The sequence below is a fragment of the Oncorhynchus gorbuscha genome, unplaced genomic scaffold (assembly GCF_021184085.1).
Source record: "Oncorhynchus gorbuscha isolate QuinsamMale2020 ecotype Even-year unplaced genomic scaffold, OgorEven_v1.0 Un_scaffold_1132, whole genome shotgun sequence".
NCBI classification, from domain to species: domain Eukaryota; kingdom Metazoa; phylum Chordata; class Actinopteri; order Salmoniformes; family Salmonidae; genus Oncorhynchus; species Oncorhynchus gorbuscha.
The window spans coordinates 125001-151678 of record NW_025746004.1 but is presented as its reverse complement, the minus strand read 5'-3'; the positions used below and the strand labels follow the sequence as shown (position 1 = coordinate 151678).

The following is a 26678-nucleotide window of genomic DNA, read 5'->3' as shown; positions in this document are numbered from 1 at the left end:
GCGTCTTGAACTGTGTTTTTAATTAGACCAATCAAATGTCAGAGCAGGTTACAGACAAGCCTTGAAATACCGTCAGGCTTTTACAAACTTGGTAGTTTAGTTACTGTATGACATTATTTGAACCTGGAATTCATTAAGTTTACCTTTTAATTTTTTAAAATTTTTTTATACAAAACATCAGTATTAAATCCAGCTATCTTCACAGTTCAGTTTCTGGGATTTCTCTTTAGTGGAACTTGGCGTGTAGAAAATGAAAATGGCTTCCGATTCTTCAACATTTCTTCTTGCGGGCAGCGTTGGGGTTGGCCCGCCTCCGACCCCTCCGCCCGCGCCGTCTGTGATGTGCAGGTTGGCAGAGCGGCTGTAGATGTCGTGATCAGAGAAAGGTGAGCCGCCCCGGCCAGGTAGTCTGGGTTTAAGACGTCAGTCTTCTGGCGAGCCTTACGGGACACGCGCTGCTGGGGGAAACGCTGGTCCTCCACCAGGTGGGGGTTGCTGCCGTGTTTGCCCCCTTGTGGCAGGGGCAGGGAGTACTACGGGGAACAGAGAGCGGACATTAGATTAGCATTCCACCTCAATCATTTACAATAAGCAATGGTGAACGCTAGTCTGTAGCAGTAACAGAGTGGAGAAGCTCGTCTGTAGCAGTAACAGAGTGGAGAAGCTAGTCTGTAGCAGTAACAGAGGGGTGAAGCTAGTCTGTAGCAGTAACAGAGTGGAGAAGCTAGTCTGTAGCAGTAACAGAGTGGAGAAGCTAGTCTGTAGCAGTAACAGAGTGGAGAAGCTAGTCTGTAGCAGTAACAGAGTGGAGAAGCTCGTCTGTAGCAGTAACAGAGTGGAGAAGCTCGTCTGTAGCAGTAACAGAGTGGAGAAGCTCGTCTGTAGCAGTAACAGAGTGGAGAAGCTAGTCTGTAGCAGTAACAGAGTGGAGAAGCTCGTCTGTAGCAGTAACAGAGGGGTGAAGCTAGTCTGTAGCAGTAACAGAGTGGAGAAGCTAGTCTGTAGCAGTAACAGAGTGGAGAAGCTCGTCTGTAGCAGTAACAGAGTGGAGAAGCATGTCTGTAGCAGTAACAGAGTGGAGAAGCTAGTCTGTAGCAGTAACAGAGGGGTGAAGCTAGTCTGTAGCAGTAACAGAGTGGAGAAGCTAGTCTGTAGCAGTAACAGAGGGGTGAAGCTAGTCTGTAGCAGTAACAGAGTGGAGAAGCTAGTCTGTAGCAGTAACAGAGTGGAGAAGCTAGTCTGTAGCAGTAACAGAGTGGAGAAGCTAGTCTGCAGCAGTAACAGAGTGGAGAAGCTGAGCCAGTAACTGAAAGGTTGCTGGATCAAATCCCAGAGCTAACAAGGTAAAAATCTGTTGTTCTGCCCACTGAACAAGGCAGTTAAATGCATTCTGTTGTTCAACTGACTAGGTACCCCCCCTTCCTCCAACTGACTAGGTCCCCCCTTCCCCCAACTGACTAGGTCCCCCTTCCCCCAACTGACTAGGTCCCCCCCTTCCCCCAACTGACTAGGTACCCCCCCTTCCCCCAACTGACTAGGTCCCCCCCTTCCCCCAACTGACTAGGTCCCCCCCTTCCCCCAACTGACTAGGTCCCCCCTTCCCCCAACTGACTAGGTACCCCCCCTTCCCCCAACTGACTAGGTCCCCCCTTCCCCCAACTGACTAGGTACCCCCCCTTCCCCCAACTGACTAGGTACCCCCCTTCCCCCAACTGACTAGGTACCCCCCTTCCCCCAACTGACTAGGTACCCCCCCTTCCCCCAACTAACTAGGTACCCCCCTTCCCCCAACTGACTAGGTACCCCCCTTTCCCCAACTGACTAGGTACCCCCTTTTCCCCAACTGACTAGGTACCCCCCTTTTCCCCAACTGACTAGGTACCCCCCCTTTTCCCCAACTGACTAGGTACCCCCCTTTCCCCCAACTGACTAGGTATCCCCCTTTCCCCCAACTGACTAGGTATCCCCCCTTTCCCCCAACTGACTAGGTATCCCCCTTTCCCCCAACTGACTAGGTATCCCCCTTTCCCCCAACTGACTAGGTATCCCCCTTTCCCCCAACTGACTAGGTATCCCCCCCTTCCCCCAACTGACTAGTCTGGGGTCTGGTACCATTTCATCCACTTACCCTGTTTCCTTTGGCGGTTGAAGATGTTTCCTACTACAGTATGATGTGGGTCTGGTCCCATTTCATCCACTTACCCTGTTTCCTTTGGGGTTGAAGATGTGTTTCCTACTACAGTATGATGTGGGTCTGGTACCATTTCATCCACTTACCCTGTTTCCTTTGGGGTTGAAGATGTGTTTCCTACTACAGTATGATGTGGGTCTGGTACCATTTCATCCACTTACCCTCTTCCCTTTGGGGTTGAGCACTTTGGGGTTCTTTGAGAAATGCATCTGGATGTTTCCGTCCTCGCTGACAGTCACGGCTATCTTCTTCAGCGTTCTGTTGCCACAGTGTGGACAGAAAACCTTATTCATGTTGGTGGTGGTCCTACAACAGAGAGAGAAAAGGTCAGACTGTCCGTTTGAATTAAGCTTCTTAAAGACCAAGGTTGAGAACAAGTTTCCTAATATTAAAAAAGTTGTCTAATTACTAAAAACGGGTCCTCGTGACATCAACGGGTGTGTTTTTATTTACTGCGAACACGGAACCCAAACCGGCTGCGCTGTTGTGCGTAAATGTATTTTGTCCCCCGACACCAAACGCGATCACAATATCAAAACAAACTGAACCAATGGCATTCATTTGGGGACAGGTAGAAAAGCATTAAACATGTATGCCAATTTAGCTAGTTAGCTAGCAAGTGCTAGCTAATTTGTCCTAATTAGCTAGTTAGCTTGCTAGCTAATTTGTCCTATTTAGCTAGTTAGCTTGCACTTGCTAGCTAATTTGTCCTACTTAGCTAGTTAGCTAGCAAGTGCTGGCTAATTTGTCCTATTTAGCTAGTTAGCTAGCAAGTGCTAGCTAATTTGTCCTGGGATATAAACATTGAGTTGTTATTTTACCTGAAATGCACAAGGCCCTCTACAATTAATCCACACAAAACGGTCAACCGAATCGTTCCTAGTCATCTCTCCTCCTTCCAGGCCTTTTCATCTTTGAACTTATATGGTGATTGGCATTTCACTTTCATAGTATTACCACGACGACCGGCAAAACATTTAGTCTTTCAATCACCCACGTGGGTATAACCAATGAGGAGATGGCATGCGGGTACCTGCTTCTATAAACCAATGAGGAGATGGCACAATGGGTACCTGCTTCTATAAACCAATGAGATGGCACACGGGTACCTACTTCTATAAACCAATGAGATGGCACACGGGTACCTGCTTCTATAAACCAATGAGGAGATGGCACAATGGGTACCTGTTTCTATAAACCAATGAGGAGATGGCACAATGGGTACCTGCTTCTATAAACCAATGAGGAGATGGGAAAGGCAGGACTTCTATTTTGGCAACGCAGGTTGGCGAGCGCCAGGCAGTGTGGGGGCAGACGCAGGTTGGCGAGCGCCAGGCAGTGTGGGGGCAGACGCAGGTTGGCGAGCGCCAGGCAGTGTGGGGGCAGACGCAGGTTGGCGCGCGCCAGGCAGTGTGGGGGCAGACGCAGGTTGGCGCGCGCCAGGCAGTGTGGGGGCAGACGCAGGTTGGCGCGCGCCAGGCAGTGTGGGGGCAGACGCAGGTTGGCGCGCGCCAGGCAGTGTGGGGGCAGACGCAGGTTGGCGCAGACGCAGGTTGGCGCGCGGCAGCCATTGTGGGTGTAATAATTGAATAACACGGATTTGTAAATGTATTTTACAACGTTGAGCGTTCAGCGTGGAAGAGGTACTCACTTAAAACAGGCGTGGCATCGCAGGATGTAATTCCTGGACTGTTTGATCAGCATCCCATTCACAGAGAGGACATGGAGCCCGATCTGAATCAGGACGTTCTGTTGAACAAACCGGCTTCAGTCAACAGTCGACCAAACAAACGCATGGTTCTGAATGTGTACATCTAAAATGGGGTCTGAATCAACGTCAACTATTCCCACTCGGGGACAGTTACGTAGACAAAGAGGAGTTCGCTGAACTATCAGAGTTCGTTTAACCAGAATCTTAAATGTTAAGTCCCAAATGGCAACCCAATTCCCTATATAGTGTACTACTTATGCACTACCTATGGGCCCTGGTTAAAGTAGTGCACTATCATTTGGGCCTCAGTACCTGCATAGCGAAGTCGGTGGTGAGACACGCCACTTTAACGTCCACAGGCGACGCCCAGATCCCCGTCTCCATCTGGACCTGTTTAATGTTGCTAGGGGTGATCCAACCGCCGCCATCCTCCTCCTCCTCCTCCTCCTCATCTTCCTCCTCCTCCTCCTCCTCCGATCCACTGCCGTGCTCCTCTGAATGATTCTCTGAGTGTTTGTGTTCCTCTGACCCGGTTTCAGGTTCTGTGTGGACAGTGTCTGCTGCTCCACTGTCTGATATTGACAGGTCCTCAATGTTCTGCAGGTAAATAACAAGGACCACATCAATTCATCAGAGACAGAGAGACACACAGAGAGACACACAGAGAGACACACAGAGAGACACACAGAGAGAGAGAGAGAGAGACACACAGAGAGACAGAGACAGAGAGACAGAGAGACAGAGAGGCAGAGAGACAGTTATAGCAGGTCAGAGGTAGTGTGTGTTCTAGTTCTAGCAGGTCAGAGGTAGTGTGTTCTAGCAGGTCAGAGGTAGTGTGTGTTCTAGGTATAGCAGGTCAGAGGTAGTGTCTGTTCTAGTTCTAGCAGGTCAGAGGTAGTGTGTGTTCTAGTTATAGCAGGTCAGAGGTAGTGTGTGTTCTAGTTATAGCAGGTCAGAGGTAGTGTGTGTTCTAGCAGGTCAGAGGTAGTGTCTGTTCTAGTTCTAGCAGGTCAGAGGTAGTGTGTGTTCTAGTTCTAGCAGGTCAGAGGTAGTGTGTGTTCTAGTTCTAGCAGGTCAGAGGTAGTGTGTGTTCTAGTTCTAGCAGGTTAGAGGTAGTGTGTGTTATAGCAGGTCAGAGGTAGTGTGTGTTCTAGCAGGTCAGAGGTAGTGTGTGTTCTAGTTCTAGCAGGTCAGAGGTAGTGTGTGTTATAGCAGGTCAGAGGTAGTGTGTGTTCTAGCAGGTCAGAGGTAGTGTGTGTTCTAGCAGGTCAGAGGTAGTGTGTGTTCTAGGTATAGCAGGTCAGAGGTAGTGTGTGTTCTAGCAGGTCAGAGGTAGTGTGTGTTCTAGTTCTAGCAGGTTAGAGGTAGTGTGTGTTCTAGTTCTAGCAGGTTAGAGGTAGTGTGTGTTCTAGTTCTAGCAGGTCAGAGGTAGTGTGTGTTCTAGTTCTAGCAGGTCAGAGGTAGTGTGTGTTCTAGTTATAGCAGGTTAGAGGTAGTGTGTGTTCTAGTTCCAGCAGGTCAGAGGTAGTGTGTGTTCTAGGTATAGCAGGTCAGAGGTAGTGTGTGTTCTAGTTATAGCAGGTTAGAGGTAGTGTGTGTTCTAGTTCTAGCAGGTCAGAGGTAGTGTGTGTTATAGCAGGTCAGAGGTAGTGTGTGTTCTAGCAGGTCAGAGGTAGTGTGTGTTCTAGTTATAGCAGGTTAGAGGTAGTGTGTGTTCTAGTTATAGCAGGTCAGAGGTAGTGTGTGTTCTCGTTATAGCAGGTCAGAGGTCGTGTGTGTTCTAGTTCTAGCAGGTCAGAGGTAGTGTGTGTTCTAGTTCTAGCAGGTCAGAGGTAGTGTGTGTTCTAGCAGGTCAGAGGTAGTGTGTGTTCTAGTTATAGCAGGTCAGAGGTAGTGTGTGTTCTAGTTATAGCAGGTCAGAGGTAGTGTGTGTTCTAGCAGGTCAGAGGTAGTGTGTGTTCTAGTTCTAGCAGGTCAGAGGTAGTGTGTGTTCTAGCAGGTCAGAGGTAGTGTGTGTTCTAGTTCTAGCAGGTCAGAGGTAGTGTGTGTTATAGCAGGTCAGAGGTAGTGTGTGTTCTAGCAGGTCAGAGGTAGTGTGTGTTCTAGCAGGTCAGAGGTAGTGTGTGTTCTAGGTATAGCAGGTCAGAGGTAGTGTGTGTTCTAGCAGGTCAGAGGTAGTGTGTGTTCTAGTTCTAGCAGGTCAGAGGTAGTGTGTGTTCTAGTTCTAGCAGGTTAGAGGTAGTGTGTGTTCTAGTTCTAGCAGGTCAGAGGTAGTGTGTGTTCTAGTTCTAGCAGGTCAGAGGTAGTGTGTGTTCTAGTTATAGCAGGTTAGAGGTAGTGTGTGTTCTAGTTCCAGCAGGTCAGAGGTAGTGTGTGTTCTAGGTATAGTGTGTGTTCAGGTCAGAGGTAGTGTGTGTTCTAGTTATAGCAGGTTAGAGGTAGTGTGTGTTCTAGTTCTAGCAGGTCAGAGGTAGTGTGTGTTCTAGTTATAGCAGGTCAGAGGTAGTGTGTGTTCTAGCAGGTCAGAGGTAGTGTGTGTTCTAGTTATAGCAGGTTAGAGGTAGTGTGTGTTCTAGTTATAGCAGGTCAGAGGTAGTGTGTGTTCTAGTTATAGCAGGTCAGAGGTAGTGTGTGTTCTAGTTCTAGCAGGTCAGAGGTAGTGTGTGTTCTAGTTCTAGCAGGTCAGAGGTAGTGTGTGTTCTAGCAGGTCAGAGGTAGTGTGTGTTCTAGTTATAGCAGGTCAGAGGTAGTGTGTGTTCTAGTTATAGCAGGTCAGAGGTAGTGTGTGTTCTAGTTATAGCAGGTCAGAGGTAGTGTGTGTTCTAGCAGTTATAGCAGGTCAGAGGTAGTGTGTGTTCTAGTTATAGCAGGTCAGAGGTAGTGTGTGTTCTAGTATAGCAGGTCAGAGGTAGTGTGTGTTCTAGCAGGTCAGAGGTAGTGTGTGTTCTAGGTATCAGAGGTAGTGTGTGTTCTAGCAGGTCAGAGGTAGTGTGTGTTCTAGGTATAGCAGGTCAGAGGTAGTGTGTGTTCTAGGTCAGCAGGTCAGAGGTAGTGTGTGTTCTAGCAGGTCAGAGGTAGTGTGTGTTCTAGCAGGTCAGAGGTAGTGTGTGTTCTAGCAGGTCAGAGGTAGTGTGTGTTCTAGTTATAGCAGGTCAGAGGTAGTGTGTGTTCTAGTTCTAGCAGGTCAGAGGTAGTGTGTGTTCTAGTTATAGCAGGTCAGAGGTAGTGTGTGTTCTAGTTCTAGCAGGTCAGAGGTAGTGTGTGTTCTAGCAGGTCAGAGGTAGTGTGTGTTCTAGGTATAGCAGGTCAGAGGTAGTGTGTGTTCTAGTTATAGCAGGTCAGAGGTAGTGTGTGTTCTAGTTATAGCAGGTCAGAGGTAGTGTGTGTTCTAGCAGGTCAGAGGTAGTGTGTGTTCTAGTTATAGCAGGTCAGAGGTAGTGTGTGTTCTAGTTCTAGCAGGTCAGAGGTAGTGTGTGTTCTAGCAGGTCAGAGGTAGTGTGTGTTCTAGTTCTAGCAGGTCAGAGGTAGTGTGTGTTCTAGTTATAGCAGGTCAGAGGTAGTGTGTGTTCTAGCAGGTCAGAGGTAGTGTGTGTTCTAGTTATAGCAGGTCAGAGGTAGTGTGTGTTCTAGTTATAGCAGGTCAGAGGTAGTGTGTGTTCTAGTTATAGCAGGTCAGAGGTAGTGTGTGTTCTAGCAGGTCAGAGGTAGTGTGTGTTCTAGCAGGTCAGAGGTAGTGTGTGTTCTAGTTTATAGCAGGTCAGAGGTAGTGTGTGTTCTAGCAGGTCAGAGGTAGTGTGTGTTATAGCAGGTCAGAGGTAGTGTGTGTTCTAGCAGGTCAGAGGTAGTGTGTGTTCTAGCAGGTCAGAGGTAGTGTGTGTTCTAGGTATAGCAGGTCAGAGGTAGTGTGTGTTCTAGTTATAGCAGGTCAGAGGTAGTGTGTGTTCTAGTTATAGCAGGTCAGAGGTAGTGTGTGTTCTAGTTATAGCAGGTCAGAGGTAGTGTGTGTTCTAGTTCTAGCAGGTCAGAGGTAGTGTGTGTTCTAGTTCTAGCAGGTCAGAGGTAGTGTGTGTTCTAGTTCTAGCAGGTCAGAGGTAGTGTGTGTTCTAGCAGGTCAGAGGTAGTGTGTGTTCTAGTTATAGCAGGTCAGAGGTAGTGTGTGTTCTAGTTATAGCAGGTCAGAGGTAGTGTGTGTTCTAGTTATAGCAGGTCAGAGGTAGTGTGTGTTCTAGTTAGGGTCAGAGGTAGTGTGTGTTCTAGCAGGTCAGAGGTAGTGTGTGTTCTAGTTATAGCAGGTCAGAGGTAGTGTGTGTTCTATGTATAGCAGGTCAGAGGTAGTGTGTGTTCTAGCAGGTCAGAGGTAGTGTGTGTTCTAGGTATAGCAGGTCAGAGGTAGTGTGTGTTCTAGGTATAGCAGGTCAGAGGTAGTGTGTGTTCTAGGTATAGCAGGTCAGAGGTAGTGTGTGTTCTAGCAGGTCAGAGGTAGTGTGTGTTCTAGCAGGTCAGAGGTAGTGTGTGTTCTAGCAGGTCAGAGGTAGTGTGTGTTCTAGGTATAGCAGGTCAGAGGTAGTGTGTGTTCTAGTTCTAGCAGGTCAGAGGTAGTGTGTGTTCTAGCAGGTCAGAGGTAGTGTGTGTTCTAGTTCTAGCAGGTCAGAGGTAGTGTGTGTTCTAGCAGGTCAGAGGTAGTGTGTGTTCTAGGTATAGCAGGTCAGAGGTAGTGTGTGTTCTAGGTATAGCAGGTCAGAGGTAGTGTGTGTTCTAGTTATAGCAGGTCAGAGGTAGTGTGTGTTCTAGCAGGTCAGAGGTAGTGTGTGTTCTAGGTATAGCAGGTCAGAGGTAGTGTGTGTTCTAGCAGGTCAGAGGTAGTGTGTGTTCTAGTTATAGCAGGTCAGAGGTAGTGTGTGTTCTAGTTCTAGCAGGTCAGAGGTCAGAGGTAGTGTGTTTCTAGCAGGTCAGAGGTAGTGTGTGTTCTAGTTCTAGCAGGTCAGAGGTAGTGTGTGTTCTAGTTATAGCAGGTCAGAGGTAGTGTGTGTTCTAGTTATAGGTCAGAGGTAGTGTGTGTTCTAGTTATAGCAGGTCAGAGGTAGTGTGTGTTCTAGTTATAGCAGGTCAGAGGTAGTGTGTGTTCTAGTTATAGCAGGTCAGAGGTAGTGTGTGTTCTAGTTATAGCAGGTCAGAGGTAGTGTGTGTTCTAGTTATAGCAGGTCAGAGGTAGTGTGTGTTCTAGTTATAGCAGGTCAGAGGTAGTGTGTGTTCTAGTTATAGCAGGTCAGAGGTAGTGTGTGTTCTAGCAGGTCAGAGGTAGTGTGTGTTCTAGCAGGTCAGAGGTAGTGTGTTCTAGTTCTAGCAGGTCAGAGGTAGTGTGTGTTCTAGAGGTCAGTGTGTGTGTTCTAGTTATAGCAGGTCAGAGGTAGTGTGTGTTCTAGTTATAGCAGGTCAGAGGTAGTGTGTGTTCTAGCAGGTCAGAGGTAGTGTGTGTTCTAGCAGGTCAGAGGTAGTGTGTGTTCTAGTTATAGCAGGTCAGAGGTAGTGTGTGTTCTAGTTATAGCAGGTCAGAGGTAGTGTGTGTTCTAGTTATAGCAGGTCAGAGGTAGTGTGTGTTCTAGTTATAGCAGGTCAGAGGTAGTGTGTGTTCTAGTTATAGCAGGTCAGAGGTAGTGTGTGTTCTAGTTATAGCAGGTCAGAGGTAGTGTGTGTTCTAGTTATAGCAGGTCAGAGGTAGTGTGTGTTCTAGTTATAGCAGGTCAGAGGTAGTGTGTGTTCTAGTTCTAGCAGGTCAGAGGTAGTGTGTGTTCTAGTTCTCAGAGGTAGTGTGTGTTCTAGTTCAGGGTCAGAGGTAGTGTGTGTTCTAGTTATAGCAGGTCAGAGGTAGTGTGTGTTCTAGTTATAGCAGGTCAGAGGTAGTGTGTGTTCTAGTTATAGCAGGTCAGAGGTAGTGTGTGTTCTAGCAGGTCAGAGGTAGTGTGTGTTCTAGGGTCAGAGGTAGTGTGTGTTCAGGTCAGAGGTAGTGTGTGTTCTAGTTATAGCAGGTCAGAGGTAGTGTGTGTTCTAGGTATAGCAGGTCAGAGGTAGTGTGTGTTCTAGCAGGTCAGAGGTAGTGTGTGTTCTAGTTATAGCAGGTCAGAGGTAGTGTGTGTTCTAGTTATAGCAGGTCAGAGGTAGTGTGTGTTCTAGTTATAGCAGGTCAGAGGTAGTGTGTGTTCTAGCAGGTCAGAGGTAGTGTGTGTTCTAGCAGGTCAGAGGTAGTGTGTGTTCTAGGTATAGCAGGTCAGAGGTAGTGTGTGTTCTCGTTATAGCAGGTCAGAGGTAGTGTGTGTTCTAGCAGGTCAGAGGTAGTGTCTGTTCTAGTTATAGCAGGTCAGAGGTAGTGTGTGTTCTAGTTCTAGCAGGTCAGAGGTAGTGTGTGTTCTAGTTATAGCAGGTCAGAGGTAGTGTGTGTTCTAGTTATAGCAGGTCAGAGGTAGTGTGTGTTCTAGCAGGTCAGAGGTAGTGTGTGTTCTAGTTCCAGCAGGTCAGAGGTAGTGTGTGTTCTAGTTCTAGCAGGTCAGAGGTAGTGTGTGTTCTAGTTCTAGCAGGTCAGAGGTAGTGTGTGTTCTAGTTCCAGCAGGTCAGAGGTAGTGTGTGTTCTAGTTATAGCAGGTCAGAGGTAGTGTGTGTTCTAGTTCCAGCAGGTCAGAGGTAGTGTGTGTTCTAGGTATAGCAGGTCAGAGGTAGTGTGTGTTCTAGGTATAGCAGGTCAGAGGTAGTGTGTGTTCTAGGTATAGCAGGTCAGAGGTAGTGTGTGTTCTAGGTATAGCAGGTCAGAGGTAGTGTGTGTTCTAGGTATAGCAGGTCAGAGGTAGTGTGTGTTCTAGTTATAGCAGGTCAGAGGTAGTGTGTGTTCTAGCAGGTCAGAGGTAGTGTGTGTTCTAGTTATAGCAGGTCAGAGGTAGTGTGTGTTCTAGCAGGTCAGAGGTAGTGTGTGTTCTATAGCAGGTCAGAGGTAGTGTGTGTTCTAGTTATAGCAGGTCAGAGGTAGTGTGTGTTCTAGCAGGTCAGAGGTAGTGTGTGTTCTAGTTATAGCAGGTCAGAGGTAGTGTGTGTTCTAGTTATAGCAGGTCAGAGGTAGTGTGTGTTCTAGCAGGTCAGAGGTAGTGTGTGTTCTAGTTATAGCAGGTCAGAGGTAGTGTGTGTTCTAGCAGGTCAGAGGTAGTGTGTGTTCTAGTTATAGCAGGTCAGAGGTAGTGTGTGTTCTAGTTCTAGCAGGTCAGAGGTAGTGTGTGTTCTAGTTCTAGCAGGTCAGAGGTAGTGTGTGTTCTAGTTATAGCAGGTCAGAGGTAGTGTGTGTTCTAGTTATAGCAGGTCAGAGGTAGTGTGTGTTCTAGTTATAGCAGGTCAGAGGTAGTGTGTGTTCTAGCAGGTCAGAGGTAGTGTGTGTTCTAGTTATAGCAGGTCAGAGGTAGTGTGTGTTCTAGTTATAGCAGGTCAGAGGTAGTGTGTGTTCTAGTTATAGCAGGTCAGAGGTAGTGTGTGTTCTAGTTATAGCAGGTCAGAGGTAGTGTGTGTTCTAGTTATAGCAGGTCAGAGGTAGTGTGTGTTCTAGTTCTAGCAGGTCAGAGGTAGTGTGTGTTCTAGTTCTAGCAGGTCAGAGGTAGTGTGTGTTCTAGTTCTAGCAGGTCAGAGGTAGTGTGTGTTCTAGTTCTAGCAGGTCAGAGGTAGTGTGTGTTCTAGTTATAGCAGGTCAGAGGTAGTGTGTGTTCTAGTTATAGCAGGTCAGAGGTAGTGTGTGTTCTAGCAGGTCAGAGGTAGTGTGTGTTCTAGGTATAGCAGGTCAGAGGTAGTGTGTGTTCTAGTTATAGCAGGTCAGAGGTAGTGTGTGTTCTAGGTATAGCAGGTCAGAGGTAGTGTGTGTTCTAGTTCTAGCAGGTCAGAGGTAGTGTGTGTTCTAGTTATAGCAGGTCAGAGGTAGTGTGTGTTCTAGTTATAGCAGGTCAGAGGTAGTGTGTGTTCTAGTTATAGCAGGTCAGAGGTAGTGTGTGTTCTAGCAGGTCAGAGGTAGTGTGTGTTCTAGCAGGTCAGAGGTAGTGTGTGTTCTAGGTATAGCAGGTCAGAGGTAGTGTGTGTTCTAGTTCTAGCAGGTCAGAGGTAGTGTGTGTTCTAGTTATAGCAGGTCAGAGGTAGTGTGTGTTCTAGTTATAGCAGGTCAGAGGTAGTGTGTGTTCTAGCAGGTCAGAGGTAGTGTGTGTTATAGCAGGTCAGAGGTAGTGTGTGTTCTAGTTCCAGCAGGTCAGAGGTAGTGTGTGTTCTAGCAGGTCAGAGGTAGTGTGTGTTCTAGGTATAGCAGGTCAGAGGTAGTGTGTGTTCTAGGTATAGCAGGTCAGAGGTAGTGTGTGTTCTAGGTATAGCAGGTCAGAGGTAGTGTGTGTTCTAGTTCTAGCAGGTCAGAGGTAGTGTGTGTTCTAGTTATAGCAGGTCAGAGGTAGTGTGTGTGTTCTAGTTATAGCAGGTCAGAGGTAGTGTGTGTTCTAGCAGGTCAGAGGTAGTGTGTGTTATAGCAGGTCAGAGGTAGTGTGTGTTCTAGTTCCAGCAGGTCAGAGGTAGTGTGTGTTCTAGCAGGTCAGAGGTAGTGTGTGTTCTAGGTATAGCAGGTCAGAGGTAGTGTGTGTTCTAGTTATAGCAGGTCAGAGGTAGTGTGTGTTCTAGGTATAGCAGGTCAGAGGTAGTGTGTGTTCTAGTTATAGCAGGTCAGAGGTAGTGTGTGTTCTAGTTATAGCAGGTCAGAGGTAGTGTGTGTGTTCTAGCAGGTCAGAGGTAGTGTGTGTTCTAGGTATAGCAGGTCAGAGGTAGTGTGTGTTCTAGTTATAGCAGGTCAGAGGTAGTGTGTGTTCTAATTATAGCAGGTCAGAGGTAGTGTGTGTTCTAGTTATAGCAGGTCAGAGGTAGTGTGTGTTCTAGTTATAGCAGGTCAGAGGTAGTGTGTGTTCTAGGTATAGCAGGTCAGAGGTAGTGTGTGTTCTAGCAGGTCAGAGGTAGTGTGTGTTCTAGCAGGTCAGAGGTAGTGTGTGTTCTAGTTATAGCAGGTCAGAGGTAGTGTGTGTTCTAGTTATAGCAGGTCAGAGGTAGTGTGTGTTCTAGTTATAGCAGGTCAGAGGTAGTGTGTGTTCTAGGTCAGAGGTAGTGTGTGTTCTAGTTCAGCAGGTCAGAGGTAGTGTGTGTTCTAGTTATAGCAGGTCAGAGGTAGTGTGTGTTCTAGGTATAGCAGGTCAGAGGTAGTGTGTGTTCTAGGTATAGCAGGTCAGAGGTAGTGTGTGTTCTAGCAGGTCAGAGGTAGTGTGTGTTCTAGCAGGTCAGAGGTAGTGTGTGTTCTAGCAGGTCAGAGGTAGTGTGTGTTCTAGCAGGTCAGAGGTAGTGTGTGTTCTAGCAGGTCAGAGGTAGTGTGTGTTCTAGCAGGTCAGAGGTAGTGTGTTCTGTTCTAGCAGGTCAGAGGTAGTGTGTGTTCTAGTTCTAGCAGGTCAGAGGTAGTGTGTGTTCTAGTTCTAGTCAGAGGGTAGTGTGTGTTCTAGCAGGTCAGAGGTAGTGTGTGTTCTAGCAGGTCAGAGGTAGTGTGTGTTCTAGCAGCAGGTCAGAGGTCAGAGGTAGTGTGTGTTCTAGCAGGTCAGAGGTAGTGTGTGTTCTAGTTATAGCAGGTCAGAGGTAGTGTGTGTTCTAGCAGGTCAGAGGTAGTGTGTGTTATAGCAGGTCAGAGGTAGTGTGTGTTCTAGTTATAGCAGGTCAGAGGTAGTGTGTGTTCTAGTTATAGCAGGTCAGAGGTAGTGTGTGTTCTAGTTATAGCAGGTCAGAGGTAGTGTGTGTTCTAGTTATAGCAGGTCAGAGGTAGTGTGTGTTCTAGCAGGTCAGAGGTAGTGTGTGTTCTAGTTATAGCAGGTCAGAGGTAGTGTGTGTTCTAGTTATAGCAGGTCAGAGGTAGTGTGTGTTCTAGTTATAGCAGGTCAGAGGTAGTGTGTGTTCTAGTTATAGCAGGTCAGAGGTAGTGTGTGTTCTAGGTATAGCAGGTCAGAGGTAGTGTGTGTTCTAGTTATAGCAGGTCAGAGGTAGTGTGTGTTCTAGTTATAGCAGGTCAGAGGTAGTGTGTGTTCTAGTTATAGCAGGTCAGAGGTAGTGTGTGTTCTAGTTATAGCAGGTCAGAGGTAGTGTGTGTTCTAGTTATAGCAGGTCAGAGGTAGTGTGTGTTCTAGTTATAGCAGGTCAGAGGTAGTGTGTGTTCTAGTTATAGCAGGTCAGAGGTAGTGTGTGTTCTAGTTATAGCAGGTCAGAGGTAGTGTGTGTTCTAGTTATAGCAGGTCAGAGGTAGTGTGTGTTCTAGTTATAGCAGGTCAGAGGTAGTGTGTGTTCTAGTTATAGCAGGTCAGAGGTAGTGTGTGTTCTAGTTATAGCAGGTCAGAGGTAGTGTGTGTTCTAGTTATAGCAGGTCAGAGGTAGTGTGTGTTCTAGTTATAGCAGGTCAGAGGTAGTGTGTGTTCTAGTTATAGCAGGTCAGAGGTAGTGTGTGTTCTAGCAGGTCAGAGGTAGTGTGTGTTATAGCAGGTCAGAGGTAGTGTGTGTTCTAGGTATAGCAGGTCAGAGGTAGTGTGTGTTCTAGTTATAGCAGGTCAGAGGTAGTGTGTGTTCTAGCAGGTCAGAGGTAGTGTGTGTTCTAGCAGGTCAGAGGTAGTGTGTGTTCTAGGTATAGCAGGTCAGAGGTAGTGTGTGTTCTAGTTATAGCAGGTCAGAGGTAGTGTGTGTTCTAGTTATAGCAGGTCAGAGGTAGTGTGTGTTCTAGTTCTAGCAGGTCAGAGGTAGTGTGTGTTCTAGTTATAGCAGGTCAGAGGTAGTGTGTGTTCTAGTTATAGCAGGTCAGAGGTAGTGTGTGTTCTAGCAGGTCAGAGGTCGTGTGTGTTCTAGTTATAGCAGGTCAGAGGTAGTGTGTGTTCTAGTTATAGCAGGTCAGAGGTAGTGTGTGTTCTAGTTATAGCAGGTCAGAGGTAGTGTGTGTTCTAGGTATAGCAGGTCAGAGGTAGTGTGTGTTCTAGGTATAGCAGGTCAGAGGTAGTGTGTGTTCTAGTTATAGCAGGTCAGAGGTAGTGTGTGTTCTAGTTATAGCAGGTCAGAGGTAGTGTGTGTTCTAGTTATAGCAGGTCAGAGGTAGTGTGTGTTCTAGTTATAGCAGGTCAGAGGTAGTGTGTGTTCTAGTTATAGCAGGTCAGAGGTAGTGTGTGTTCTAGTTATAGCAGGTCAGAGGTAGTGTGTGTTCTAGTTATAGCAGGTCAGAGGTAGTGTGTGTTCTAGTTATAGCAGGTCAGAGGTAGTGTGTGTTCTAGTTATAGCAGGTCAGAGGTAGTGTGTGTTCTAGTTATAGCAGGTCAGAGGTAGTGTGTGTTCTAGTTATAGCAGGTCAGAGGTAGTGTGTGTTCTAGTTATAGCAGGTCAGAGGTAGTGTGTGTTCTAGTTATAGCAGGTCAGAGGTAGTGTGTGTTCTAGTTATAGCAGGTCAGAGGTAGTGTGTGTTCTAGTTATAGCAGGTCAGAGGTAGTGTGTGTTCTAGTTATAGCAGGTCAGAGGTAGTGTGTGTTCTAGTTCTAGCAGGTCAGAGGTAGTGTGTGTTCTAGTTATAGCAGGTCAGAGGTAGTGTGTGTTCTAGTTATAGCAGGTCAGAGGTAGTGTGTGTTATAGCAGGTCAGAGGTAGTGTGTGTTATAGCAGGTCAGAGGTAGTGTGTGTTATAGCAGGTCAGAGGTAGTGTGTGTTATAGCAGGTCAGAGGTAGTGTGTGTTATAGCAGGTCAGAGGTAGTGTGTGTTATAGCAGGTCAGAGGTAGTGTGTGTTCTAGCAGGTCAGAGGTAGTGTGTGTTCTAGCAGGTCAGAGGTAGTGTCTGTTCTAGTTATAGCAGGTCAGAGGTAGTGTGTGTTCTAGCAGGTCAGAGGTAGTGTGTGTTCTAGCAGGTCAGAGGTAGTGTGTGTTCTAGTTATAGCAGGTCAGAGGTAGTGTGTGTTCTAGTTATAGCAGGTCAGAGGTAGTGTGTGTTCTAGCAGGTCAGAGGTAGTGTGTGTTCTAGCAGGTCAGAGGTAGTGTCTGTTCTAGTTATAGCAGGTCAGAGGTAGTGTCTGTTCTAGTTATAGCAGGTCAGAGGTAGTGTGTGTTCTAGCAGGTCAGAGGTAGTGTGTGTTCTAGTTATAGCAGGTCAGAGGTAGTGTCTGTTCTAGTTATAGCAGGTCAGAGGTAGTGTGTGTTCTAGCAGGTCAGAGGTAGTGTGTGTTCTAGTTATAGCAGGTCAGAGGTAGTGTGTGTTCTAGTTATAGCAGGTCAGAGGTAGTGTGTGTTCTAGTTCTAGCAGGTCAGAGGTAGTGTGTGTTCTAGTTATAGCAGGTCAGAGGTAGTGTGTGTTCTAGTTATAGCAGGTCAGAGGTAGTGTGTGTTCTAGTTATAGCAGGTCAGAGGTAGTGTGTGTTCTAGTTATAGCAGGTCAGAGGTAGTGTGTGTTCTACTCACCACTAGTTCCAGCAGGTCAGTGTCGAAGCAGGTCAGAGGTCGTGTGTGTTCTACTCACCACTAGTTCCAGCAGGTCAGTGTCGAAGCAGGTCAGAGGTCGTGTGTGTTCTACTCACCACTAGTTCCAGCAGGTCAGTGTCGAAGCAGGGCAGAGGATTCCTCCAGAACTGGAAGCTGTTGTACTCTCCGATCTCTGGAGGGTTATAGCTGTGCTGTGTCTGTGCTGCTGGCCTCCGTCTGCCCCTGAACAGCCCATCAGCTGGCCTCTGGACCACGGAGGAGAAGAGGAGAACTCTTAACTATTATTCTAGATGGTTGGTTCAGAAGTGGTTGATTGGTACTAATGATCATCCCACATGGTTCACATTGTTATTCTAGATGTCTTTTTAAGTTGTTCATTTAGTTAGTCTACCACCTCAACATGCACACGGATCAGTACTCTGGTTAACAACAGAGTTGATTTCATGTCATTGTTTGGCCTTAACCAGCAGCAGACCACCCTGCATACCACTGTGTTAACCAGCAGCAGACCACCCTGCATACCACTGTGTTAACCAGCAGCAGACCACCCTGTATCCCACTATGTTAACCAGCAGCAGACCACCCTGTATCCCACTATGTTAACCAGCAGCAGACCACCCTGCATCCCACTGTTGGCTTTAACCAGCAGCAGACCACCCTGCATCCCACTGTTGGCTTTAACCAGCAGCAGACCACCCTGTATCCCACTATGTTAACCAGCAGCAGACCACCCTGTATCCCACTGTGTTAACCAGCAGCAGACCACCCTGCATCCCACTATGTTAACCAGCAGCAGACCACCCTGCATCCCACTGTTGGCTTTAACCAGCAGCAGACCACCCTGTATCCCACTATGTTAACCAGCAGCAGACCACCCTGCATCCCACTGTGTTAACCAGCAGCAGACCACCCTGTATCCCACTGTGTTAACCAGCAGCAGACCACCCTGTATCCCACTATGTTAACCAGCAGCAGACCACCCTGCATCCCACTGTTTTAACCAGCAGCAGACCACCCTGCATCCAACTGTTGGCTTTAACCAGCAGCAGACCACCCTGTATCCCACTGTGTTAATCAGCAGCATACCACCATGTTAACCAGCAGCAGACCACCCTGCATCCCACTATGTTAACCAGCAGCAGACCACCCTGCATCCCACTGTTGGCTTTAACCAGCAGCAGACCACCCTGCATCCCACTATGTTAACCAGCAGCAGACCACCCTGTATCCCACTATGTTAACCAGCAGCAGACCACCCTGTATCCCACTATGTTAACCAGCAGCAGACCACCCTGCATCCCACTATGTTAACCAGCAGCAGACCACCCTGTATCCCACTATGTTAACCAGCAGCATACCACCCTGTATCCCACTATGTTAACCAGCAGCAGACCACCCTGTATCCCACTATGTTAACCAGCAGCAGACCACCCTGTATCCCACTATGTTAACCAGCAGCAGACCACCCTGTATCCCACTGTGTTAACCAGCAGCAGACCACCCTGCATCCCACTGTGTTAACCAGCAGCAGACCACCCTGCATCCCACTGTGTTAACCAGCAGCAGACCACCCTGCATCCCACTGTGTTAACCAGCAGCAGACCACCCTGCATCCCACTGTGTTAACCAGCAGCAGACCACCCTGCATCCCACTGTGTTAACCAGCAGCAGACCACCCTGCATCCCACTGTGTTAACCAGCAGCAGACCACCCTGCATCCCACTGTGTTAACCAGCAGCAGACCACCCTGCATCCCACTGTGTTAACCAGCAGCAGACCACCCTGCATCCCACTGTGTTAACCAGCAGCAGACCACCCTGCATCCCACTGTGTTAACCAGCAGCAGACCACCCTGTATCCCACTGTGTTAACCATCAGCATACCACCCTGCATCCCACTGTGTTAACCATCAGCAGACCACCCTGCATCCCACTATGTTAACCAGCAGCAGACCACCCTGCATCCCACTGTGTTAACCAGCAGCAGACCACCCTGCATCCCACTGTGTTAACCAGCAGCAGACCACCCTGCATCCCACTGTGTTAACCAGCAGCAGACCACCCTGCATCCCACTGTGTTAACCAGCAGCAGACCACCCTGCATCCCACTGTGTTAACCAGCAGCAGACCACCCTGCATCCCACTGTGTTAACCAGCAGCAGACCACCCTGCATCCCACTGTGTTAACCAGCAGCAGACCACCCTGTATCCCACTATGTTAACCAGCAGCAGACCACCCTGCATCCTACTGCTGACTTGCTTCTGAAGCTCAGCAGGGTTGGTCCTGGTCAGTCCCTGGATGGGAGACCAGATGCTGCTGGAAGTGGTGTTGGAGAGCCATTAGGAGGCACTCTTTCCTCTGGTCTAAAAAATATCCCAATGCCCCAGGGCAGTGATTGGGGACACTGCCCTGTGTAGGGTGATGTCTTTCGGATGGGACGTTAAACGGGTGTCCTGACTCTGAGGTCATTAAAAGATCCCATGGCACTTATCGTAAGAGTAGAGGTGTGAACCCCGGTGTCCTCACTAAATTCCCAATCTGGCACCCAAACCATCACGGTCACCTAATAATCCCCAGTTTACAATTGGCTCATTCATCCCCCTCCTCTCCCCTGTAACTATTCCCCAGGTCGTTGCTGTAAATGAGAATGTGTTCTCAGTCAACTGACCTGGTAAAATAACGGATAAATATAAATATATTTTTGAAACTGTACCTTTGAGGGGAAGTGGAACCCTGCCACGCCAACGGGAGCCTCTGGATGTCTCCTTGTACTGCACACCTGGACCTGACAACAGACTACATGTCAAAGCTGTGATGTGGACCTCTTGAGACACTTACAATACTCAGGGTTCTGTGTGATAACTAGTCTGTTTCACTGGTTGTGTCCCACATGGCACCCTGTTCCCTATATAGTGCACTACTTTAGACCAGAGTCCTATGGGACCTTATTCCCTATATAGTGCACTACTTTAGACCAGAGTCCTATGGGACCCTATTCCCTATATAGTGCACTACTTTAGACCAGAGTCCTATGGGACCCGATTCCCTATATAGTGCAGAAAGAATATAGGGTTCCATTTGACCTCAGGTCTCATTGTTCCCTGTCTTACCTTGACCTCAGATCTCATTGTTCCCTGTCTTACCTTGACCTCAGGTCTCATTGTTCCCTGTCTTACCTTGACCTCAGGTCTCATTGTTCCCTGTCTTACCTTGACCTCAGGTCTCATTGTTCCCTGTCTTACCTTGACCTCAGGTCTCATTGTTCCCGGTCTTACCTTGACCTCAGATCTCATTGTTCCCGGTCTTACCTTGACCTCAGATCTCATTGTTCCCTGTCTTACCTTGACCTCAGATCTCATTGTTCCCTGTCTTACCTTGACCTCAGGTCTCATTGTTCCCTGTCTTACCTTGACCTCAGGTCTCATTGTTCCCTGTCTTACCTTGACCTCAGGTCTCATTGTTCCCTGTCTTACCTTGACCTCAGGTCTCATTGTTCCCGGTCTTACCTTGACCTCAGGTCTCATTGTTCCCGGTCTTACCTTGACCTCAGATCTCATTGTTCCCTGTCTTACCTTGACCTCAGGTCTCATTGTTCCCTGTCTTACCTTGACCTCAGATCTCATTGTTCCCGGTCTTACCTTGACCTCAGATCTCATTGTTCCCGGTCTTACCTTGACCTCAGGTCTCATTGTTCCCTGTCTTACCTTGACCTCAGGTCTCATTGTTCCCTGTCTTACCTTGACCTCAGATCTCATTGTTCCCTGTCTTACCTTGACCTCAGATCTCATTGTTCCCTGTCTTACCTTGACCTCAGATCTCATTGTTCCCTGTCTTACCTTGACCTCAGATCTCATTGTTCCCTGTCTTACCTTGACCTCAGATCTCATTGTTCCCTGTCTTACCTTGACCTCAGGTCTCATTGTTCCCTGTCTTACCTTGACCTCAGGTTCTTTCTTCAGGTGGTCCGTCCCAACGTTTTCCCTCTCCAACTGGTATGTCAGAGCCAACACCTTGATGTCTGTGGCAGAAAGGCTGGGGTAGTCTCCGTCTTCTTGGAGAACTCAGTCACTGAACACAGACCTCAACACTCAGTACCAGCATCACAATTCATGAAATACCATCAACAACTATAGAGGTGATGTTGGAGAGGCAGATTTGTATACAAAAACAAATATCCAGTACAACAAATCAAACAACCAAAACTGACCAAATGAGTCATTTAAAAACCTTAGCTACCTAATCTGATGTCCTCTGGGTACGGCTCTCTGAAGTTGAGTTGATATGGTAGGAATGACAGGCTCCTCCGGGTTGGCTTGTCCCTAATTTCCTCGACTACATCCTTCAGCGTGTAGATATTCTTCCCGATGTCCTACAAAATAAAATACATGTATATACATATGGGGGGAAGGGCAATATTTACAGTAATGTATAAATTATAATATACGCAGCTACATGATGTTGATGTGGCCATTTAAACAGGATGAACCACGTTAAAACTCGCTATCCAGACCTGAGACAAAGCACGCAGTTTGTGATAAAAAGTTACTCGTATTAAATACTTCTGATCCTGGGGGACGGAACATCTCTACTGATATGTGACACAGTTTAAACCTCACCTGAAGAAGTGCTTTCTTCAAAAATCCTCCTGCGTCTACGACAACATGTTCCACCATGGAAGCCGCCATCTTGGATAGCGACGTCCGCGTCATCACCAACCAATCAGAAGACCGGAAGTAGTTCTCGCGCTGTCCGTGATTTGAGAGACAGAGCGTCGTGTGACGTCTTGTTGATGTTGTTGCCGTAGAGGAAGATGGCGGCTCGCTGGAGTAGTGAGAATGTGGTGGTGGAATTGCGAGATGCGCAGGTACTTGAGTAAAACAGGGTTTAATTCAGAGTTGGGTGACATGTAACTAGCTAATTCGCAATGTGTTGCCAAAGAGATGTATAACTTTCCCCTTCGGTCTGTGGTGTTGTCATGCTGTTCCCAGTGAAACAGGTGGGAGCTGTTATCCTTCTGAGTAGTCAGAGAGTATCTGAAAGTGTCACAGTGAAATGATGTCACACTCAGTCGCAGGATTGTTGCATTTTTGTTTCACCAGGTCCAATGCACCAGGTCACACGTCCAGTGTTCAGACATGGTTTTGTTTCAACAGGTCCAATGCACCAGGTCACACATCCAGTGTTCAGACAGTGTTTTGTTTCAACAGGTCCAATGCACCAGGTCACACATCCAGTGTACAGACAGTGTTTTGTTTCAACAGGTCTAATGCACCAGGTCACACATCCAGTGTACAGACAGTGTTTTGTTACAACAGGTCTAATGCACCAGGTCACCAAACATGCTGTACTGTTGACTCAGATGCTGCTGGCTAAATGGTCCTAAACTGGCCCTCTGCATCATAATGCTCACATGCTCTTCATTGACTAGTAAACTAACCAAACATGCTGCACTGTTGACTCAGATGCTGCTGGCTAAATGGTCCTAAACTGGCCCTCTGCATCATAATGCTCACATGCTCTTCATTGACTAGTAAACTAACCAAACATGCTGCACTGCTGACTCAGATGCTGCTGGCTAAATGGTTTTAAACTGGCCCTCTGCATCATAATGCTCACATGCTCTTCATTGACTAGTAAACTAACCAAACATGCTGCACTGCTGACTCAGATGCTGCTGGCTAAATGGTTTTAAACTGGCCCTCTGCATCATAATGCTCACATGCTCTTCATTGACTAGTAAACTAACCAAACATGCTGCACTGCTGACTCAGATGCTGCTGGCTAAATGGTTTTAAACTGGCCCTCTGCATCATAATGCTCACATGCTCTTCATTGACTAGTAAACTCACCACACGTGTTACAGAATAATAATAGTAGTCATTTTTGGTCACAGGTCCAGGAATGGCTGAAGAATTGCAACATTTACCTGGAGCTAACTCTGCAGATAGCACTGCTGGGTGTTTTTAAAAAGTCATAGTCAATTGCATAATAATAAGAAAAATAAAAAAAATGTTTGACTTTAATTTACAATCTGTAGAAACTATAAGAATAGAAAGTTTCAGAACGTTTGTGAAGCATCACAGCAGAGTTGAAAAATGTCAATTAGATTGTAGCCTCCATCAATGTCTCTGCAGTATTACAGCTGATCTGCCCCCGAACAACGTACATAACCATAATAACATGCTGTTATCTTTCCAGGCCACTGCCATGTCTGTGGACTGCCTGGGTCGACATGCTGTCCTGTCAGGGTGTGTACCAGTCCTTTACCACACATTACAGCACCATCACCAGACAGTCAACATCACTGTAGCTCTGCCTCAGCCACTGTAGCTCTGCCTCAGCCACTGTAGCTCTGCCTCAGCCACTGTAGCTCTGCCTCAGTCAACGTCACTGTAGCTCTGCCTCAGTCAACATCACTATAGCTCTGCTATAGCTACGTCACCGTAGCTCTGCCTCAGTCACTGTAGCTCTGCCTCAGTCACCGTAGCTCTGCCTCAGTCACTATAGCTCTGCCTCAGTCACCGTAGCTCTGCCTCAGTCGACGTCACCGTAGCTCTGCCTCAGTCACCGTAGCTCTGCCTCAGTCACCGTAGCTCTGCCTCAGTCACCGTAGCTCTGCCTCAGTCACCGTAGCTCTGCCTCAGTCACCGTAGCTCTGCCTCAGTCACCGTAGCTCTGCCTCAGTCACCGTAGCTCTGCCTCAGTCACCGTAGCTCTGCCTCAGTCACCGTAGCTCTGCCTCAGTCACCGTAGCTCTGCCTCAGTCACCGCCTAGCTCTGCCTCAGTCACCGTAGCTCTGCCTCAGTCACCGTAGCTCTGCCTCAGTCACCGTAGCTCTGCCTCAGTCACCGTAGCTCTGCCTCAGTCGACGCCTCAGTCATCCGGAGAGTCGCCTGACCGATGTTGCCTCAATATCACAAGTCACTGCTAGTTGTGTATTTGTGGATTAATCAGATTTAAATGGGAGGTTGACATGTCAGGTGACCTATTTTCATCCAATCGTGTTGTGTATTTGTGGATTAATCAGATTTAAATGGGAGGTTGACATGTCAGGTGACCTATTTGTGTGTGTGTGTGTGTGTGTGTGTGTGTGTGTGTGTGTGTGTGTGTGTGTGTGTGTGTGTGTGCGTTGACTTGTGTGTTTGATCTCCTCTCCTTTAGACGGAGGTTTCTGTATGTGGTGAACCTGGAGACTCCGTCTGAAGCTCCCAGGAAGATTGTCAGACCGAGCAAATGGGACGTGGGGACCGTTCAGTGGAACCCCCACAAGGCAGAGTCCCACGTCTTCGCTGCCTCTGTGAGTGTTCAAACATCAACAAAAACAGCAACAAGTCATCAAATTGCGTAAAAGATTATTCTGTTGATTTACATGTACTTTTTATATTTATTAATGCCGCTCTTATCCCGAGAGTCGTTGAGCAGGCTCAGGTCTTATCCCGAGAGTCGTTGAGCAGGCTCAGGTCTTATCCCGAGAGTCGTTGAGCAGGCTCAGGTCTTATCCCGAGAGTCGTTGAGCAGGCTCAGGTCTTATCCCGAGAGCCGTTGAGCAGGCTCAGGTCTTATCCCGAGAGTCGTTGACAGGCTCAGGTCTTATCCCGAGAGTCGTTGAGCAGGCTCAGGTCTTATCCCGAGAGTCGTTGAGCAGGCTCAGGTCTTATCCCGAGAGTCGTTGAGCAGGCTCAGGTCTTATCCCGAGAGTCGTTGAGCAGGCTCAGGTCTTATCCCGAGAGTCGTTGAGCAGGCTCAGGTCTTATCCCGAGAGTCGTTGAGCAGGCTCAGGTCTTATCCCGAGAGTCGTTGAGCAGGCTCAGGTCTTATCCCGAGAGTCGTTGAGCAGGCTCAGGTCTTATCCCGAGAGTCGTTGAGCAGGCTCAGGTCTTATCCCGAGAGTCGTTGAGCAGGCTCAGGTCTTATCCCGAGAGTCGTTGAGCAGGCTCAGGTCTTATCCCGAGAGTCGTTGAGCAGGCTCAGGTCTTATCCCGAGAGTCGTTGAGCAGGCTCAGGTCTTATCCCGAGAGTCGTTGAGCAGGCTCAGGTCTTATCCCGAGAGTCGTTGAGCAGGCTCAGGTCTTATCCCGAGAGTCGTTGAGCAGGCTCAGGTCTTATCCCGAGAGTCGTTGAGCAGGCTCAGGTCTTATCCCGAGAGTCGTTGAGCAGGCTCAGGTCTTATCCCGAGAGTCGTTGAGCAGGCTCAGGTCTTATCCCGAGAGTCGTTGAGCAGGCTCAGGTCTTATCCCGAGAGTCGTTGAGCAGGCTCAGGTCTTATCCCGAGAGTCGTTGAGCAGGCTCAGGTCTTATCCCGAGAGTCGTTGAGCAGGCTCAGGTCTTATCCCGAGAGTCGTTGAGCAGGCTCAGGTCTTATCCCGAGAGTCGTTGAGCAGGCTCAGGTCTTATCCCGAGAGTCGTTGAGCAGGCTCAGGTCTTATCCCGAGAGTCGTTGAGCAGGCTCAGGTCTTATCCCGAGAGTCGTTGAGCAGGCTCAGGTCTTATCCCGAGAGTCGTTGAGCAGGCTCAGGTCTTATCCCGAGAGTCGTTGAGCAGGCTCAGGTCTTATCCCGAGAGTCGTTGAGCAGGCTCAGGTCTTATCCCGAGAGTCGTTGAGCAGGCTCAGGTCTTATCCCGAGAGTCGTTGAGCAGGCTCAGGTCTTATCCCGAGAGTCGTTGAGCAGGCTCAGGTCTTATCCCGAGAGTCGTTGAGCAGGCTCAGGTCTTATCCCGAGAGTCGTTGAGCAGGCTCAGGTCTTATCCCGAGAGTCGTTGAGCAGGCTCAGGTCTTATCCCGAGAGTCGTTGAGCAGGCTCAGGTCTTATCCCGAGAGTCGTTGAGCAGGCTCAGGTCTTATCCCGAGAGTCGTTGAGCAGGCTCAGGTCTTATCCCGAGAGTCGTCTTATCCAGAGAGTCGTCTTATCCAGAGAGTCGTTGAGCAGGCTCAGGTCTTATCCAGAGAGTCGTTGAGCAGGCTCAGGTCTTATCCAGAGAGTCGTCTTATCCAGAGAGTCGTTGAGCAGGCTCAGGTCTTATCCAGAGAGTCGTCTTATCCAGAGAGTCGTTGAGCAGGCTCAGGTCTTATCCAGAGAGTCGTCTTATCCAGAGAGTCGTTGAGCAGGCTCAGGTCTTATCCAGAGAGTCGTCTTATCCAGAGAGTCGTTGAGCAGGCTCAGGTCTTATCCCGAGAGTCGTTGAGCAGGCTCAGGTCTTATCCCGAGAGTCGTTGAGCAGGCTCAGGTCTTATCCCGAGAGTCGTCTTATCCAGAGAGTTGTTGAGCAGGCTCAGGTCTTATCCTGAGAGTCGTTGAGCAGGCTCAGGTCTTATCCTGAGAGTCGTTGAGCAGGCTCAGGTCTTATCCGGAGAGTCGTTGAGCAGGCTCAGGTCTTATCCAGAGAGTCGTCTTATCCAGAGAGTCGTTGAGCAGGCTCAGGTCTTATCCCGAGAGTCGTTGAGCAGGCTCAGGTCTTATCCCGAGAGTCGTCTTATCCAGAGAGTCGTTGAGCAGGCTCAGGTCTTATCCAGAGAGTCGTCTTATCCAGAGAGTCGTTGAGCAGGCTCAGGTCTTATCCAGAGAGTCGTTGAGCAGGCTCAGGTCTTATCCAGAGAGTCGTCTTATCCAGAGAGTCGTTGAGCAGGCTCATGTCTTATCCAGAGAGTCGTTGAGCAGGCTCAGGTCTTATCCCGAGAGTCGTTGAGCAGGCTCAGGTCTTATCCCGAGAGTCGTTGAGCAGGCTCAGGTCTTATCCGGAGAGTCGTCTTATCCAGAGAGTTGTTGAGCAGGCTCAGGTCATATCCGGAGAGTCGTTGAGCAGGCTCAGGTCTTATCCAGAGAGTCGTTGAGCAGGCTCAGGTCTTATCCAGAGAGTCGTCTTATCCAGAGAGTCATTGAGCAGGCTCAGGTCTTATCCCGAGAGTCGTTGAGCAGGCTCAGGTCTTATCCCGAGAGTCGTTGAGCAGGCTCAGGTCTTATCCGGAGAGTCGTCTTATCCAGAGAGTTGTTGAGCAGGCTCAGGTCATATCCGGAGAGTCGTTGAGCAGGCTCAGGTCTTATCCAGAGAGTCGTTGAGCAGGCTCAGGTCTTATCCGGAGAGTCGTTGAGCAGGCTCAGGTCTTATCCCGAGAGTCGTTGAGCAGGCTCAGGTCTTATCCCGAGAGTCGTTGAGCAGGCTCAGGTCTTATCCCGAGAGTCGTTGAGCAGGCTCAGGTCTTATCCGGAGAGTCGTTGAGCAGGCTCAGGTCTTATCCCGAGAGTCGTTGAGCAGGC

General features: G+C 48.4%; 1 protein-coding gene and 1 pseudogene across 5 annotated transcripts in view; one reads left to right on the top strand and one right to left on the bottom strand.

Annotated features, from left to right (window-relative positions):
• Window position 1: 1 nt before the first annotated feature.
• Window positions 2–21191, bottom strand: LOC124021577 (annotated as a pseudogene).
• LOC124021576 (GATOR complex protein WDR59-like) overlaps window positions 21182–26678 on the top strand; it is an 80074-nt gene continuing 74577 nt past the window's right edge. For all 5 annotated transcript variants that reach the window (XM_046336721.1, XM_046336720.1, XM_046336724.1 and 2 more), the window contains exons 1-3: window positions 21182–21288; window positions 22623–22672; window positions 23587–23722. In XM_046336721.1, the coding sequence (XP_046192677.1) occupies window positions 21235–21288; window positions 22623–22672; window positions 23587–23722 (240 nt within the window). In that variant the 5' untranslated portion in view covers window positions 21182–21234. The remainder of the gene's footprint in view (window positions 21289–22622; window positions 22673–23586; window positions 23723–26678) is intronic.